Below are 19,045 nucleotides of genomic sequence, written 5' to 3' on the forward strand. Positions count from 1 at the left end.
AGTTCCTACTTGCTATGCTGTCTTGGAAATGAATAAAAAGTAGAAAATAACATTGCTTAAATAAATATTTCAGTTAAGAAATATCAATTGTTGGTAGTGCTATTTGTCTAATTCATAGCAGCAATATTAATATAACTGATAAATGTTTGGATAGCCCAAATTGTCACTTTGGCCCCAGACTACTGGAAAACTACACTGTATCTTCTTGCAGGGTACTTAGAGAGTGAACTATTTCTCCTTCCTCTAAAAACATTATAGGAGAATAAAATTAATTAAATTATGGTGCTCTTAGCACAAAGGCAGGGTAGTGGGGAATATCCTTTTAAGTTGTTGAACACCGCTGAAGTTTAATGATGGCCATTTTATATTGCTTAGTAAGAATAATTATTAAAACAACTGATGATAGTAGCTGGTAACAAGGCAAACTACCACCTATTTAAAGACACATGTTTCAGAAGCACAATAATAATCAAGAAATCAATAATCACAACAATAATCACATAAAAATCAAGACGACATCCTGTAAAAGACCTCATTTTCGAGGTTACAAGTGAATAGTCAATTACATGAGACTCTGGAAACCAAATTTTAAAAACCCTGTCCAGATATGGTATAAGAGCCTTTCAGGTTAGTGTATGGACTCAGGAAAAAACTTCAGAATTGTCTGGAATATAATTAGATACCTTTTGAGCCTTTAACACATGAACCACAAATACACTTTTTGGTAATGTACATATACTTAAGCCATTTAATCTGTGCACTGACATTATGAAATTATAATCCTTTATGGTTCTAAAAAAACATGCTCAAAGACATACAAAAAATAAGCGTGCTAACAATAGTACAAAATACACTATCCTGGTAACTAAGTTTGCATATCATCTAAATATTGCTATGGAAGTTTCTTGGATTTTTAGCTAGGGTATCCCTGGTGACCTATCCTATATGTAATTTTAAAGAATAATCAAAAGGAAGATAATTAATGAGGATATGGCCACAATAATTTGTTTAGAATCGCTCTGCCCAACATTTTTCTGTCGCTGGGACACTATCATAACTATACAATCATACATTAATCATTCATAGTAGCTTAGGTAACCTGTGGATAACACAGAAACTATTTCTTTACTGAAAGTATTTTCTATTATGCAAGGAATGTGACACTTCTCATTCCATTATGTCAAATGTTAAACAAATCTAAAAGGAAACTTTGTTTTTCTGAATTCTGAATTCTCTAAATTCTCTGAAAAAATGTAGATACATCAAAGATAAGGTTCAACTATCTCCCCAAATTTTGTTCCCCAACTTACTTGGCTTACATAGAAGGAAAGGCAAATTTCTCAAATATAGTTTTTAGAACAATGAAATAACTTTCACTTTTATAGGTCAGGAATCTGTACCGTTTCTGCAGACCTCAGATTACTGGATACCCAGTTTTCCAAACAGTTGTATAAAGAGGCTACTCTGATTCAAAGGGGAGAAACTATTTTTAGGAGTAGATTCTTCACAGAAATCATCTACCATACAGATACTGGGTTTAATTCTAAAAATTAGTGTTCTCACTAGTGCAATCTGACTTTATAAATTATGTTTATGAAAGCCAAAACCAAAGTACAACTTCACTTTAATACTGATATTTCTTAGGAAATTCCTCCTATAAAATCTTTTGGAAAGAATATTCTAGTCAAATTTTCTCCCTGAAAATCAAAACTCAACCATTGTGTCAATTATACTAACTTTAATCCAAGTTTCATCTCATAACACAGACATGTAAATTGAACTTAAGCACGGGTTTGGGATACATATAGAGTCAGACTGTGCCTGGTATCATATTTCCAGTGATGTTTAGAATTTATGGGTTGAAACGTAGCTATCACCTCACTTAACACAACCTACGCTCTCTTTAGCCTCCTGGAGACCTGTGAGTCCTATAGCTCTCTGTGTATAAAAGTCCCTATTCTTATTTCCCATTTAGTCTTTAGGGAGAACAGACAGGAAGAAAACAGGTAAAGATGCCCACCCCACATGGGACATAAGCCCTACCAAAATCCTCATCCAGTATCTCTTTTCATAACTGTTTCCCCAGGCATAATCTTTTTTTTTTTAATTAAATCTGGGGGGTGCCTGGGTGGCTCATTAGGTTACACATCTGCCTCCCGCTCATATCATGGTCCCAGAGTCCTGGGATCAAGCCCAACATGGGATTCCCTGCTCTGTAGGGAGTCTGCTTCTCCCTCTGACCCTCACCCTGCTAGTGTTATCCCTATCTCACCCGTTCTCTAAAATAAATAATAAAATATTTATAAAAAATTAAATCTGTAATACACTAAACAAATTAATATGTTAAAAAATGTGCTTCCAGATGAAAATGAACAAGGTAGACAGCTTCAGAGAACACACTCTTTAACCACTTTCACTCCAGCGATTGTCCTCCTTGCTTATTGTTTGAAATGCTTTTATTTCTCATCTCCCATTTCTTCACCTGCTGCTCTACTGTGGCCTCTGTCTCTATCAGCCTGTGAAACGGCTCTCGCTAATTTAATATCAATCTCCTCCACATTAATTTAGTGGAGAATTTTGGAAACTACTTGCCCTATCAGCAGCACTCACATACACAGCTCTCCTGTATTTGAGAATTTCTCTTCTCTTAATCTCATGACACTGTGCTGGTCTACTCTACCCCTGACCTCTGTGGTTGCTCCTTTATCTCCTTTACCAGCTCTCCTCTAGCAAAATCTTTAATTTGGGGATTTTTCTGATTTTGAGATATTTTAAACATTATACTTCCTCCTCTCGCTTTTTTATATTCATCCTGTCAATTTCACCTACTTTTATGGCTTCAAATACCATCTATATACAGACAATTTCCAATTTATTTCTCTAGTTCTGACATCTTTCTTTTTTTTTTAAAAAAAAAGGGGGGGGATTTCTTTTTCCTTTCCTTTTCTCTCTTTTCTTTCTCTCCTCACACAAATTATATATATATATATATATATATATATATATATTTAAAGATTTCATCCATTTATTCATGACAGACACAGAGAGAGGCAGAGACCAAGGCAAAGGGAGAAGCAGGCTCCAATGCAGGGAGCCTGATGTGGGACTCGATCCTGGACTCCAGGATCACACACCCGGGTGAGGGTAGATGCAGAACCGCTGAGCCACCCAGGCATCCGTTTTTGTTGTTGTTTTTTAAAGTAAGCTCCAGGCCCAGCATGGGGCTTGAACTCCTGACCCTGAAATCAAGTATAGCAACTCTACTCACTGAGCCAGTCAGGAACCCTGACATCTTTTCTAAGCTTCATATCCATCCAATCAACTCCTAACAGACTTTTCTCACATCAGTGTCTCACACAGATAACTTAAAATCAACATATTCAAAACCAAGCCTGTAATGCCCATGTCCTTGTATGCATCTCCTCTCATACTTTACTCCTTTTTCAGGATATATATTTAATAAAGTATCCACCCACTTAACTGTGCTCAATCAAAACTTGAGAGTCACCCCTGCAGCAGGTAGAAATGGCATCTGTTCATCTCTATCGGTAACACCCCAAACAGCCACAAATATGTGAAGACACATTGTCTGACCCTGCGCTCTCCAACCAGCTTGCCATTGTTAAACCACTCCCATACAGAAATTCTGGAATTGTTACTGCAGTTTATACTCTGGACTCCTCCTCAATCCCTTGCCTCATTCGACTATTACCAAATACTGTTTATTCTATATCCTTGATATTTCTTGAATCTTTGCATTCTCTTGCCATACTTCTATCATCAGGTCAAAATCTTTATTACCAAGAGAACTTCCTAAGTGATTTGGTCTCTAGTCAATTCACCATTATCTATTCAGAACAAAGCAGATCAGGCCATACTCTACTTTAAATACTTCCTTGGCTTCCTACTTTTCTTAAACTAAAATCTATAACCTTAAACTCTCCCAAAGGTCCTTCTCAATCTGGGCTCCACCCATCTCTTGAACCTACACACACACTCCAGCCACACTGAGATTCTTGCGACCACGCTAATGTGATTATCTCAGAGCCTTTCCACATGCTATTCATGCTTCCCTGTACTCGCTCCTTCATCTAATTTACTCATACTCATCTTTCGGACCTCAGCTTAAATGCCTCATCCTCATGAATTCCTCACTTGGCCCTCAACCAGAAGAGATGAAGACTTACTAACATGTTTCCCCAATGAACCTTGTTACTTCCTCTTTTATGACACTCATCACACTTTTACATTTTTTCACCACCTATCTTTATTGTTAGATAAGGCAAAACATAGCAGTTATGATCACAGATGGCAGACCCGGTTTGGGTTTGAACCACATGTATAATGCTTAACACACTTACAGTATGTGACCTCAGGAAAGTTTCTTAACCTCTCTTTGCCTTGGTTTCCTCATCTGGAAAAGGAGAATAACAGTACCTCCTGTATAAGGTTGTGGCGTGGATTAAGTAAATGAACATATAAAAATATTTCAAAGTAATGATGGGCACAAAGACTGCAATATAAGGGTCTCTGCATAATATTATTATGGTTAATCAAGTCTGTTACTATTAACACTGCTGATATTAATAAACACTATGTTCCAAGCACAGGGAACATTAGCTTTATTCATTCATGCATCCTAAAACTGAGCCCAGTACTTGCCACAGGTAAAAACAGATAATTAAATAAGAATTGAACTAATGACAACTAATGACAGAACTAATGACAGAACTTATTTGCTTTGTCCTTATTATTTCTTAGAGTCTTGTTTTCTTCATCAGTAAAATAAGGTTATTACTACCCATTATATTGGAACAAATGAGGTAATGCATGTCAAATTCTTAATACAATGCCAGCCACACACTAAAAACTCAATAAATTTCTGTTATTTTTTTACCATACACAATTCTGAGTTAGAAAACAATTTAACTGGATATTTATACAGAAACCGATTTGGTTATTAGCATGAAAGTAGGACAAGTGAGCATATGCAATAAAAATGAAATAGGATTTAACTTCTGAGAAGAATCTAGACTTGGTAGTTGGGGAAAGGAGTCTAGTTGCTCCATCTTAAGCAACAAAGTAATATAAAAAAATCAACTTTCCCATTTTCCATCTACCCTAGTGCAGTTAGTCGAAGAGCTGTAACCCACAAGTCTCACTCTCTAACATTTTATCAACATCAAAAGAAGCCTGCTTTTGTACAATACTCACAACAGAGAGTTAACATTTATATTTCTAAAGCCACAAATTAGAGTGTCTAATATATACACAATTGCCTAAGTTTCAAATGTAAAAACATTATTAGCTTCCATTTAATGATTATCACTGTAATGAATATAAAGCAACTCACTTTAGTTACGGCCAAAATTTAAATAAAATTCAGGTAAAATTATTTTCTTATACCCTGTCAAAAATTAAAAGCTAAGATCACAGGTCTCTTTTGTTGTTTTAACAGGGGAATATCGCTGACCCAAGTATTTTTAACAGGAAAAAAAAGTGCTTGTTTTCATAATATAAATAGGCACAATAAATAAATAATAAATAGGCATGAAATAAATCAGCATGAGGCCACATTATTTCCCTTATAATACAGTAAGTGTAACATAATTAGAGATCTAAATAAAAAGAAACACCAGAACTACTCATTAAAACACTGCTTAGATTAAACAAAATGCATTGTTTAATGCATTAACAAAAAGATATCATTGTGCTTACTCAATTAGCACAAAAAGGCTGTCAATGTGCGCAAAGTCCATATTTGCATAATATAAGAAAGTATTTTACAACAGGATAAAAACAATGTGCATGTTGTACACTTATTTCCTTGACACTCTGTTTCTTTAAAAAGTACTTTGATAAAAAGAAATTAACTACTGAGGCAAGTAGGCAATTTGCATTTATGAGTCTGAAGGCTTAGACTAAATATATTTTTATCAAATGTGCTTTTGTCAAAAATGCAAGATAAACAAAACACTCTTTCCCCACTTTTATCCACTCCCCTGGTTTCAACTACTATCTATAAACTGATGATTCCTAATTTTTATCTCCACCTCAGGCCTCTCCAGTGACCCCCAGAAACATATACCCATCCAACTGTCTATAACATTTTTCCATTTGAATATCTCAAGGTACTTCAAGTTCAACATATTAAAAAAATCTGATGGATCCCTTCTCCCCTATAACCAGCTTGTTTCTCCTGAAATCCCGATCTTGGCTGATGGCATCACTATTACCATCAAGATACCTGTATATGGTTCCCTTATTCATTTTTAACTACTCAGTTTCAATGTGCCATCAATTCTGTCTCTTAAATATTTAAACAAAATATGTCCACTCTTCTCATTTCCCACCACTAACTACCTTAGGTTGGACCCCTAGCATCTCTCACCTGGACTACTGCACAGCCCCTCACATGGTCTCACAGTTTTCAATTTTATCCCCTTCCAATCAACCATCTATAATCCTGCCAAAAAACCTTTCCAATACATAAATATGGTTCTGCTTCTCCCACACTGAAATAATGCCTATGGCATCCCACTGCTTAAATTCATTTACTCTCTCATTTAACAGATACTTATTAATGCATAACAGATATGGTATTAGGTATTAAGTGTAATAGTGAATGAAAGCAATATTTAGAGAATATAGGAATCAAACAAACCCCTAAATCTATGATCACAAATTCTGACAAATGCAATGAAGGAAAATACTAGGTCACAAAGAGAAAAAGAGGGCAGAATTACTTCAAATTAAAATGTCATATTATTTTTGAGAAAGAAATTTCTAACAGATTTGATGAATAAAAGCTGCAGCCGGCAAAAGGACTTTGGTAGAGGGAACAGCATAAATAAGGGTTTTGAGAGGCAAAGAAGAATGGAGTCTCAGAAGGACAAGAGCAGGTTGTTTGTTAAGAGCTGAGTGAGGGAGGGGTAGCCTGAGATAAGGCTGGAGAGACAGAGGTCCAGGCTATATAGAGCTCTGTAAACCAAGGCATGGATTTAGGTTGTTTTGAAGGGCAAAGGGACACAATTTTAAAAGTTTTAGGTAAAAAAAAAAAAAAAAAAAACAGTTTTAGGTAGATGAAGGACATGATTAGATTTATGTTTTTAAAAGTTCACTCTGGTTATTGCTGGAGGTGAGGGAACAACACCTATCGCCTGAGTGGGTACAAGGATTACAGGTAAGAGGTGATTCCATTAGTCCAGGTGAGAAAGACAGCGGTGGGCAGTTTCTCTTAATTTTTATAGAAGTTATTTTTAGGTAATACAAGCCCAGGATGCAGAAGTCCTTAGTACTTCATAAGATGTAATCCTGTTGAACAAAAAGGCATGTAAAAAAAAAAAAAAAAAAACAAACTAACAACCTCAGGATTTAATTCATTTGGATATACTATTCACCTTTAGTAGAAAAACCTGCTCAGAGGACTTATTACACAGTTCATTGATGATGGTCTATTCTGATACAGCTTCTGCCAAGCCTACTCAATATTTGCCCCTTTATATAACACTTCTATGACTAAAAGACAAAGAACCTTGTGATTTTGCCTCCAAACTAGTCTACCCTAGTTAAGCGACATGATCATTCACCCAGGCCTTGATGCCAAAAATCTGACAGTTATCCTTTATTTGTCTTTTCCTCCATACCCCATATCTTAAGTTAATTAGGTACCAACTTAAACTGAATAAAATATTCAATGTAATCTATGGAAATTACTATGGAATTATGTCATGAATAGAATATGAATCTGGCTACAAACTCTCTGGTAGTGATATACTACTTACATTCATATATCCTTACAAAAAAAAGATTATTTGATTAGAGGGCAGTTTCAAACAATAGTACAATATATTATAATATGATGATATAATTATACTTTACCGTAAGGGAATTATTCTTCACTGTTAATATCGCTACAATAAATGTATATATATAAAAAACATGCTTTATTTCTTAGTTCTCAAATCCATTTACCAACTCACTCATCATTCATTCATTCATCCTCAAGAACAGAAAAACCTGTAGCAACACTTGTCAACTCAGGTCTAAAGGGAATAATTTAAGATCAGAAGTAATTTATTTTAAAATTAGTTTCTGAATATGTCTCTATGAAGATAGCTAAAATTAGATCTATTTCACACTACTTCAGCAATATTTAATTTCCCAAATACTACTGGCAAATGAGTAATACTACATGTGTAAACTTTCAGCCAACTAAAACTTATGGCCTTAGGGCTAAGTTATTTTTCTACAATTTTAAAAAAAATATTTATAAAGTCTATTAAATGATCACCTGTCTCTAAATAGAGAAAAGTGAATATTATTTAGTTATTCTTAATAACATCAACCTTTTTATTTTAAACCTCTGCATCACAATACACGGCCAAGGAATTCTGAGGGGCAATAGTAAAGCTGTTTGCCCTAATTCTAAAAGCTGATTCGTTTTTTTACAGTCTTCCTCTTTCGATCCTTCTTTTAGTTTCCCATTCTTACTGTCAGAATGTCTTCTACCGATCCATCTCTGTGCTGTATTTGCTCTACTAGTAATAAAGTGTGATAAATAAGTAGCCTGTCTACCTCATAAGGCTATGCTCACAGCTTTCAGGTTGATTTCATTCCTCTCCTACAAAAAAGTACAAGTGGTAATGGAAGCTATTTTCCCCTCTGATTGATGGCTCCTAAGCTTAATCTCGAAGTTCATAATTGTATTCCTTCTAGTTAAAGCTACCAGGAGTTTGACTACTAGGTAAGTGAGACATAAAATCAAATACCATTAGTACAGCCATTTGGTAATAGAGAATATTACTGTGTTCAAACAACCATTTCTAAATCAGCCACTAGGTAATATGGTAACCTCACATTCACAGTTCTACATAATTTTATCATACCTAGAATTTTAAAAATGGATATAGCTTATACCTATTAAAATACTGTTATAAAAAGAGAATTTAAAGTTGACATAAGGGGCCAAAGGTAGAAATTAACTTAGTTTATATAGAAAATAATTTGTTCAGGCCAAGGAGGACCTTTTTACACACCACCACCTAGGGTAATTTACCCCATAAAATACTGATTATTAGACAATAATCAAAATGAAATGCTATGAAAAAGTGAGAGAGAGCTTGGTTTATGCAATGCAATAAAACTATGGATGGATGGGCATAGCGCATCTCCTGTTGCACGCACCCTGTTGCTCGTCAAGTGACATGGATCCGAGCTGTTTGTTAACCACAGAAGAAGGAGAATCTGAAACAAAAATGAGATTTCAACTTAAAAGTAAGCAGCAGAAAACTGCACAGCAATGTCATGATCAACTCTAAGCTTAAGAAACAAATGTATAAGGGTAGGGAATAGAAGTAAGTACTGCAGTATATTTCCCAAGCAGTGAGTAAGCGGGGCCATGTGCTTCAGATCAGTTATTCCACGCAAGCATTTAGCAACGTTGAGAATGAGTTAAGAAAATATTCTTCTACTTCCATGCATATACCTTTTATCAAATTCAAATTTAGCACAGTCACAAGGTACATGGTAGATAAAACAGAACTGGAGTTATCTCCTTCACTAAACAGAAGACTCCTTCCCCTTCTCAAACCCCTTGCCAGCTCCTTAAAGATGGCTTTCCTTCTGGACTGGAGGATTCAAAGCATGAAATGGAGATGCTTGCTACACTTTGCTAGATGTTGGTTGATGTACCTTGGGCTGAAAATAGGAGCTCAAGTGAAGATGTCAGACAAAGAAAATGGTTTATAAGAGAAAAATTCAATGAAGTAATTGCCATTACAGAAATATAGGTAATTTTTTAAACTCTCAGATATGTTCTACATATTAAAACTGTACTCTGTTGAAGAATTAGGCTTCTTTAGGGGCTTGGTGGGAAAAGAAGAACAGAGGAAAGGAGTATGCTTAATGGTCTGGGCTTCATGCTTTCCACCCTGGCTTCAAATAGAACATTTAATTTTGTATCCTTTTGATACATTGAGCTTCTGTGTAAGAATCTGTTCTATAAATGGGTTCCATTGTTTGGAAAACACTGATATAAAGAAAGGGAGAATGATAAAATGGAAAGAGCACTAGTCTAGAATCCGTGAATTTTGATTCTAAATCTGGTTCTGACAACAAATAGCTCTGTGACATTTTGAGATCTAAGCATCTCCTTTCTTCCTGGACATCCTAGGAACCTAGTAACCTAAGCAAGACACTGGAGAATAGGAGGAGGTGGCTACCAAGTCCTGGCTTGAGTTCCAGTGTCCCAGTAGAGCTATATGTGGATAATAAACACAGCTCTCTCCTAAACATCAGAATAATTCCTAGTTTCTAGTATCCTGTGCTCCAGTTCTTAAATGTTAATAAAACAAAAACTTTGCACTTTTGGATAATCACCAGTTTCTACTGGCTTTATTGTCCTAAAAGTAGTTAAAATATTTTGCATTGATAATGTCCTCAACTTAATAGCTAAGAAAAAAAAATAATAGCTAAGAAAAGTTTTCCGATACATCCTGCGTTCTCAGCAATTTTATATCACTTGATTGCTTCAATTTCTACATTTAAAAGTCTGAATCCTGCTCCTGGGACCAACTTCTATCAACTTAAAATCATCTACCTTCTGATACAACCTGTTTGCTCAAAGACTTTTGTATGACTAGATTTTGATAAAGCATGATCATCTGAATAATAGCTTTGACTTATCCTTACTTATCACCTCTTCATTAAACATTCAGTTCAACAAATCTGTACAACACAAAAAAGAAAGAATGAATGCTAGTATTTCAATAAGTTCCTGAATCTATCCATGCTTTCCTTTCCTTTGTAAGACTTCTCATTTATCCATTTTAGAGTTAGATACAACATTCCTGTATTGTTTTCAAGAACAGGTAAGTTGGTTTTTAGAGAAAACAAAAATTACATTCCCTAAAGTCTAGAAATACATAACAAAAATTTTGAGTCCTAGTGAAATAAATATTGGAAAATCCTCCTAAAAAGTATCTTATGAAATTTTTTTGTCTTTGTATCTGTTATACATTTCATTGTGTTCTCATTTATAACTAAGAAAACTATCAATTAAAAAAAACTATCAACTCTCCAGATAATCTTTTTTCCAAGATTTAATTTTTCCATAAGTACTATGTAATGTACAAATCTTATGAAATAAAATGCATCTTATTTAATTTTTTAGGTGAAGTTTAGGAAAGAATATGTCTCTAAAAAACACATTAATGAAGGATCAAGAATGCTGTCACTGCCTCAAAATTATGTATTTTCAATCTCTTTAATGATTCAAAATATTAACAAAGTTTATGTTAAAATAGTATTAAACAAAAAGGGTTTCCTTACTGATTTTACAGTCTGTCACATTATTGTATGTATCTGGGGAATTATTTGTTGTTCCTTCCATCTTGAAAAACCAATCTTTAAGAAAAAATCCTTCTTGATTATTGCTTCTGTCCTATTTTTAATCTTGGGTACCATGCAACTTTTTTTGAAAGGATTATTTTCCTGTCTCATAAACATCTGAAATAACACATTTTTATACCACAAGTTATTCATAAACACAATACCCATAACTTCTAACTTACAGAAATATTTCCAAATATTAACACAATAAAAGTAGTTCAATGCTGACTGCTTTAGGTATCTGCATGCTCTACTCCAATTCCCTGTGAAATATATTCCAGAAAGCACCATAACAAATAAAAATCAGACCATACGGTCTAATGATAATTTATTACAAAATGCATTATGATTGGTCTGCTTATTGGAAGTGTTTAAAATTATTAATATTATTTTTAAGGTAGAGATAAACTTTAGGCAAAAATTCATGCAGTGCTGAGCTCAAGGTGTCTCATGGCCAATTTCTGTATATTTAAAAAAAAAAGTTTTGGTCTTGAAAAAATTCTTTAGAATTTTTTAAATTTTCTCATCAGAATTTTTTCAATTGTAGACAAAATAAGGAATTATAGTTTTAAAGGCAAATAACAAGTACTTGTCAGCCAAGCCAATTGAACTTCTGGGTTCAATTCTGACCTTTCCACTCAGTAATACTGTAACCTGGACAAGCCATTTAACATCTCTATGTCTCAGTTTCTCCATCTGTAAAATATGGATAATCACAGTATCTACCACATTCTGTTCTTGTGAAGATTTAATGAGATGATCCACGTAAACTACTTAGCATAGGAAAGGGTCAATTAATGTTATTATTACTTGCCTGTTTTTCAGAAACATGATATTGAATGATAAATAATGACAGGAAGCTGTTCTGAAAAATATAGAGCAATTCTCATGTCTGAAGCACTGAGGAGTTGGTCATTCAAGGTAGCTAAAGACTAAAGAACTACATCAACATTGTATCTTATTTACTAACTACTTATGCTATAAGCACGAAAAACAGGATCAAATGCATCCATTTGAGAAGTGCTACATGTGCCTATTGTCACGGACAGTGGGGAATTGGATGTTGTATAGAGCCTGCTTGCACAGGATCGGGTAAGTGCTGATTTTTTCCAATATGGCTCAGTTTTGAAAAGCCCTTTTTCAAAAATAATCACCAATGTTTTTATACCCTTTTTGGGTATAAAAATTATTTTTTTTTCCAATCAGCAAAACCGTGCCATAAAGTGAAAAAACAGTTCCTACCTGACCCTCTCTAGGCTGGCTCCATGCTCCAGTGGGGCTCTGTGGTGGTCGAGCCAGTAGAGCAGACTCCACAGGGTGTTGTCACTCTGAGCAGGAGCCAGCAACCCATGACTTCAGGGGACCTGAAATGGAAAAAAAGAGTTGGGTTTAAAATCAGCAATATGCTGACTGCCTCTGTCATAGCTGTTTATGGCACTCATCTTCATGCTCATTCAAAACCCTGAATGCCATCAACTGTATACAGCTGTGATATGAGGTAATTTTGAGGTACTAAGTGAAAGATATTATAATTAAGATAGTACATTATGTGTATTTCTCTACTTAGGAGCATAAAAATTTTATCCAGTATTTTCTACCCCACCCTTATGCTATCTCTATAAATTACGGTAGGCTAATACTATCTAAATCAATCAATAATTGGGAAACTGAGACATAAAGCAGCCAACTGACCTGTTCAAGCTCATCTAGTCATAGGAACAGGACAAGAACTCAACCAATCTAGTACCTAAGCAATAATATGATGAAGGCAAATTCATCCCTTTATAATTAAAAAAAAAAATCACTGAAAGCCTAGAAGTTATGATGTACTTCCTAAAAGCCTAGGGGAAAAATGCACTTTTGTTTTTAGCTAAAAAAAAAAAAAAAAAAAAGTAAAAATATTTTAAAATAATATATTCTGACTTTGAGAAATGAAAATTTTAAAAGTTAGCTATGGTGGATCAATTAATGTCCATAATACACAGACAATATTATATTTAATCATTAAGAACATGTTTTGTTACTCAAATAAAACCTATCTCCCTGCTAAATTTCGTAAATTTAATTCTTATTCTGTATTTTTATAATTTGTGTGTCCTTGAAGATATAAATTTTGCTTTAAGCTTATTCATTTTTCCTCTTATCCCACATTTACTAAATGAATAAAATATATAGATTTTATTGATTGTCCTTTGTAACAAACTATGCATTATTTAACTTTTTCTTATTTAATTACTGAATAGCTTTCCTGTCACATGTGTGGACAGAATAAAAGTAGCATGATCAAATGAACCCAGGGTATGTCACAGATTAAACTTATTAGGGTCTTCTATGAATGCTATGCTAAAAGCATATGACAGAGAGGAAGTACTTCATCTTGTAGGTGAAGGGAGCAGCATACATGGATGGTTAGCGCTAAAGGTCTCTAATATTGGCCATGTAGATAGCCTCAGGGGCCCAATGTATTGTTTAAAAACAAAGTACAGGTAACATGTTCCTCAACCTCAAAACCAGGCAAGGTATCTACTGAACTTTAGCTTTTTAAAGATTACCACAAATACATTGATTATCAAACTAGAGACTTTTTTAATGGGAAGGATACTCAGAGTTGGTACAATAGCATTTTATTTTACAGAGACCACATAACCACTCTGAAGTTTTCTGTAAAAAAAAGAACTTGCTTCAATTCAAATTGGTAGACTGGATGTGAAAGGCTAAGTCTCAAAATATTCTTCTAATGTCTACAATATATATTTCATTTCTTTCTGGCTAATGTAGACAGTATTATATTTTATACTCAAACTCACTTTAATATTTAGTTTCTTACCTGCTGAATTTCAGTATTATAAAAATATGTGTATATATAGGAGCATTTTAACTTCCTTCTTATTGGTTTTTATGCTGCATATTTTTTACTTTTGAAACACATAAGCTAGAGGTTTATAGATAGCACAAAATCATAACAAAATGTCTTACTTTTAAATGTCATGACTGCAATTTAATCAAATTCTCCAGGTAGTTTTAAGTATAGGAAAATAAATGGTCAGGGAGACATCTCTGCTTGGCCAATATTCCCTCTACTAATATTACATTGAATTAAAAATCGTCCAGAATTTATTCCAAACCTCACACCTATATTACAGTTATTTAAATCTATTTTATTTCACCATGATATTATATAATGTGCTTTTGTTACCAGTACATAGTAGAACAAATATTTATAAAGTGGAGGTTGTTCAGTTCTACCAATATACAAACAAATTAAATCAGAGTTCTCAAAGTAACTGACAAATACCCCAGCTTATCATTCCTAAGGGTGGAAAAACAAAGTAGTACATCAAAGTATCATAATCTTATTACTATCAAAACCCAGACACACTCTAGTTCCTAAAGATTTGTAGCATTTACCATGTAGTTCCTATAGAATAGGATATATAGAACCTATTACTCATCTTGAAAGAATTAAATTGACAAATTATTTTATGCTAAATCTTTCATTAATTCTGTCAACAAATGTTGAGCATCATGAGCTTGCTGGCCATAAAAATAACCAGACCATTAAAATACTCAAAGAAAAAGAGTGGCACAGATTATCACTGTCTTATCAGAGTTTAAAAGCATAAGAACAGCAACATGAGACTGTGGGGTTATTTCTGCTGCCGTATATATCAGATATGTATACAAGGAACAAGCAAGCAAATATTGAAAATTTTCAAATAATTACAGAAGAGGATAATTGAGTCAGCATGCTGGTATGGCCAAACAACACTATAATTCTAAAATCTAGTATTACTACTTCATAGGAATCCTGGTTAACTTTCAAAAGAAGAGGAGGAAGAACTAGGGGCCATGAGCATAGATATCATTTTGGCATATAAGAAATTTCAGTAAAACTATCAAAACAGGCTCTGAATTCACTAGATTATTAGAAAGTAGTTCATTAGCCATAGAAGTAATAAACATCTTCCCCCTCCCAGAAACATTACAAATAAAATAATGGGTTATTTTATATTCATCTCTCTGGCAAATACTGCTGCCTCTAGCCATGGAATGATGAACACCACCATATGCAAGAAAGGGAGGGAGAAGCTGCAAGTGCCATCAGCTCTTTGTCAAGGGGAAAAGGGAAGCATCTTGTTACACAGTAGCAGTGTTAAAACACCAACTCTACCAGCTGCTTGAGGACACTGGACAGTAATAACCTGAAGCCCGAGGGTCCTGGGAAGAGCCCTCATGAGAAGACTGACCAGAAGTGGAAGGCTGTTGCTGGGTGCACGCAGCTAGCTCTTGCTGCCTCTGCTGTTCAGCCCTCTTAAGCCTCAGTTGTTGTAGGCGCTTGCGGAGCAAAGCTATCTCAGGCCCCCTTAAAAATTCTGACACAGATGGAAAAAGAAAAGTGAAGAGATAGTAACAAAATAGAAATAGTAAGAATCTGATTATGTATTAAAGAGAGAAGGATAAGTAAAATACATGTCTCATGGAAGAATACTAAACAAAGCACTTATTAAAAAATGATCATTAAGTTAGGAGATAACACACACTAACATATTCAATTGCTTCTTCTATTTAACTAGAAATGAATTACACACATATAGTTCTCTAAGAATTTTTAAGTAACTAAATAGGTTGAAAATAAAGTCTTCCATAAGCAAAATCTTTTAAAATGAATATTCCTTTCTTCACTAATTTCATCTTTTTAAACAAAGTGATACTAAAGAAAATTGAAAAATATCAGTTATCTAATCTATACACAAAATTACTAGCTTCAATCAAATAATTAAAATTCAATTAAAATTATGAAAAAGTTATGCATTTGTAAACAATTCTTGGAATTTATTAGTGAAGAGCTCTTTAAAAAGTCAGTTACATATTTTTCAGCTAAAATATTTTTTATGTTGGAATTATCATTTACTCATTTTTAAACTAAAAATATTTACATAATCCTTAATATTTTCTTAAAGCAATAGTCCTAGATAAAAGTAGAAATATAACATAAAATTCTGCCTACTATTTACAAGGCATTGTTTTAGGCTCTGGAGAATAAATAAAACACTAAACAAAATAGTCCCTACTCAAGTGGAGATTATGTTCTGAAAGGAAGAAAAACATCAGTGAACTCACACCCACACATATATGTAATATACATGTATGTGTTTGTGTCAAGCAAGGACAACTACTGTGAAGGACGTTGGGCAGGTTAAGGTAAGGGGGACAGAGGTAGTGGAGGAGGGGTTGCTGTCTTCTGTATGGTCATTAAGGAAGGCTTCTCTCATAAGATGATTTTTGAACAAAGACCTCAAGGACTGAGGGTGTAAACCACCTGGGTATCTGGAGGAAGCATTCCAGGTGGAGAGAAAAGCAAGTGAAAATCCTCAGAGGAGGAAGTGTGTCTGGGTGTGAGTTACATATTATATGTAATGGCAGAAGAATTTGCTGGTAGTTTAGATACAGAATGGTCCCAAAGTTTTTGGCCTACATCCTAAGAAAAATAAGAGCTGTCATTTACTGTGATAGGAAAAAGGGAGGAGCAAGTGGTAGCAGAAGGAAGAGAACTAACAGGTATCCCAGTAGAGACGCTGAGTAGGGACTGAATAAAACAGTATAGAATTCACTTGTACATGGGATGTCATCAGTGATGTTACTGGAAGTTATCTAGAGTGTAAGTGATAATAAAGAAGTCTAAGAACTGAACTTTGGGATACTCCAATGTTGAACAGGAAGGAAGAATCTCCGAGTACAATAAGAAGGAGAAGCCAGTGAGGAGGTCAGAGGACTGAGTGAGCAGAACCTGTGGGCTGGGATGAAAGTATGTCAGGAAGGATGGAGGAGCAGCTGTGTTGAATGCTGCTGATACAATGAAAAAGATACTGAGAACTTATCACTGGCTTCTGCACCTTGGAAGTCACTGACAACCTTGACAAGAGCTGTTTCAGCAAAAATCACAGGGCCAAAACCCGTTTGGAACAGGTTCAAGAGAAAGAGGACGTAATGAAGTAGAGACACAAAGTATATATATGTATATATACTCTTTCCAGAAGTCTTCCTGCTAAAAGGGAACAGAGAAATTGGATGATTGTTGATGGAAAAGTAAAGAGTTAAAAAGGAGGTTTGTTTTAGTTTGAGAGATAACACATATGATGATTGTATGCTGATGGAGAACATTTCATTAAGGGAAGGAAAAAACGTGATACATGAAAAGAAGTGGGCAAAGGCAGGAATGATGTCCTTGAGTAGACCAAAAGAGATGAGCTGCAGTGAGTAAGAGGAAGAACTGGTTTTAAATAAAAACTTCATCCATTATAACCAAAGGCAATGCAGAGATTCAAGAGTTGCTTGTTTGATGGTGGGGGGAAAGAATTTTATGTCTCTCAGTGACACTGGAAGCAAATTACACAAACTACCAAACAACTTTCAGTCTCATTTACATAGATCATAAGAGTGTACATTTGGTTTATTGTTTCAGGAATCAATCGTGCCAGAGATACTAACAACTTGTTACCATGACCTCTAATTATAAAGAATTTTATTCAGTCAATTGGCAGTTAAGATCTAGCAAACAATTCAAGTATCATCACAGTCTCTCAATGCTAGTTCTTCCAAGAAAATTCTCTAGTACCAAGCAAGACAGTATTCACTGACTAATAAATTGTGATGCTCAATGGTATAGTGCCTTCTTTTTAGGTATATACATACATCTTATTTATTGACAGCATAATAGCAATGCTTTTAGCAGTATAAAACAAACAATTACGCACTCATAAAGTTTGTTAATTTTACACTTCAAAATAAATTACCATAAAGAGATTACATGTTTTGCTAAAACAGAAAAATCGCAGAAAATTCCCTTGACTTTATTGTTGTTTCAAACCCTCTCTCTTGTGCTGTCACGTGTTTTATGGAGATAGAAGAGTCTCCACCTAGACCCACTAGATGCTGCAGCATATAAATAGTAGGCTCTAAGTGCAAGAAGTGATGCTCTATACCTTGGAAAATCAAGATTTAGTTATGATGTCATGAACTATTTATTCAATGTTTCCAGTGCTTTTTAAAAGAACAATTTGTTTGTTTACTTTTAAGGCTGGTTGTATGTGGCTTTTTCTCCCCTGGGTTAAAACCAAAAATGAGGCCATGGAAAGAAGTCACCACATAGCCAACTAGGAAGGGCAAATATTAAGTTAAAAATTCCAACCAGACTAAGCAGACTAAACAGTACTGCTAGAAATCTGAAACATTAAAGGCAGGTAAGACATACACACATTACATCCTTTTAAAAATGTATAAACATATAATCTATAATGCAAATAAATGCATTGAGAATTCGTTTTTGTTAACATGAACCAAAATGCCAAGTGAATATAATGAATACTGTAGGTTGAATTTTAAAAACAACAACAAAAAAATCCTCAACGTGTCAGGAATTGCTAATGGGAAATTTGTGCTTCCATCTCCTGTAACAACCTACCCTTTTCTTGTTTTCTTCTGAAAGACTCCAGACTAATCTCCGTAATGACTCCATTCCCACTGATAGTAGACCCGACAAAGGTCCACTTGTTTCTAATTTCATGTCCCGCCTCTCCAATACACAGCATCTTTTGTCCTAGACACTGGATTATTTCGGCCTTTAATCTGCTAGTAGTTTATCTGCCTGCTATGG

At 34.5% G+C, this 19,045-nt stretch overlaps 1 protein-coding gene across 8 annotated transcripts in view; it reads right to left on the minus strand.

Annotated features, from left to right (window-relative positions):
- The window catches only part of DCAF6 (DDB1 and CUL4 associated factor 6), a 131,379-nt gene that overhangs the window by 42,455 nt on the left and 69,879 nt on the right, over positions 1 to 19,045 (minus strand). For 3 of the 8 annotated variants that reach the window (XM_055323974.1, XM_055323975.1, XM_055323973.1), the window contains exons 11-12: positions 15,594 to 15,764; positions 9,187 to 9,246 (exon numbers count right to left, since the gene is read on the minus strand). The exons of 2 other annotated variants lie outside the window; for them this stretch is intronic. In XM_055323974.1, the coding sequence (XP_055179949.1) occupies positions 9,187 to 9,246; positions 15,594 to 15,764 (231 nt within the window). The remainder of the gene's footprint in view (positions 1 to 9,186; positions 9,247 to 15,593; positions 15,765 to 19,045) is intronic. 3 more of the 8 variants (XM_055323978.1, XM_055323977.1, XM_055323976.1) reach the window with 2 other exon arrangements.

Source organism: Nyctereutes procyonoides, unplaced genomic scaffold (genome assembly GCF_905146905.1).
Source record: "Nyctereutes procyonoides isolate TBG_1078 unplaced genomic scaffold, NYPRO_anot_genome, whole genome shotgun sequence".
NCBI lineage: Eukaryota > Metazoa > Chordata > Mammalia > Carnivora > Canidae > Nyctereutes > Nyctereutes procyonoides.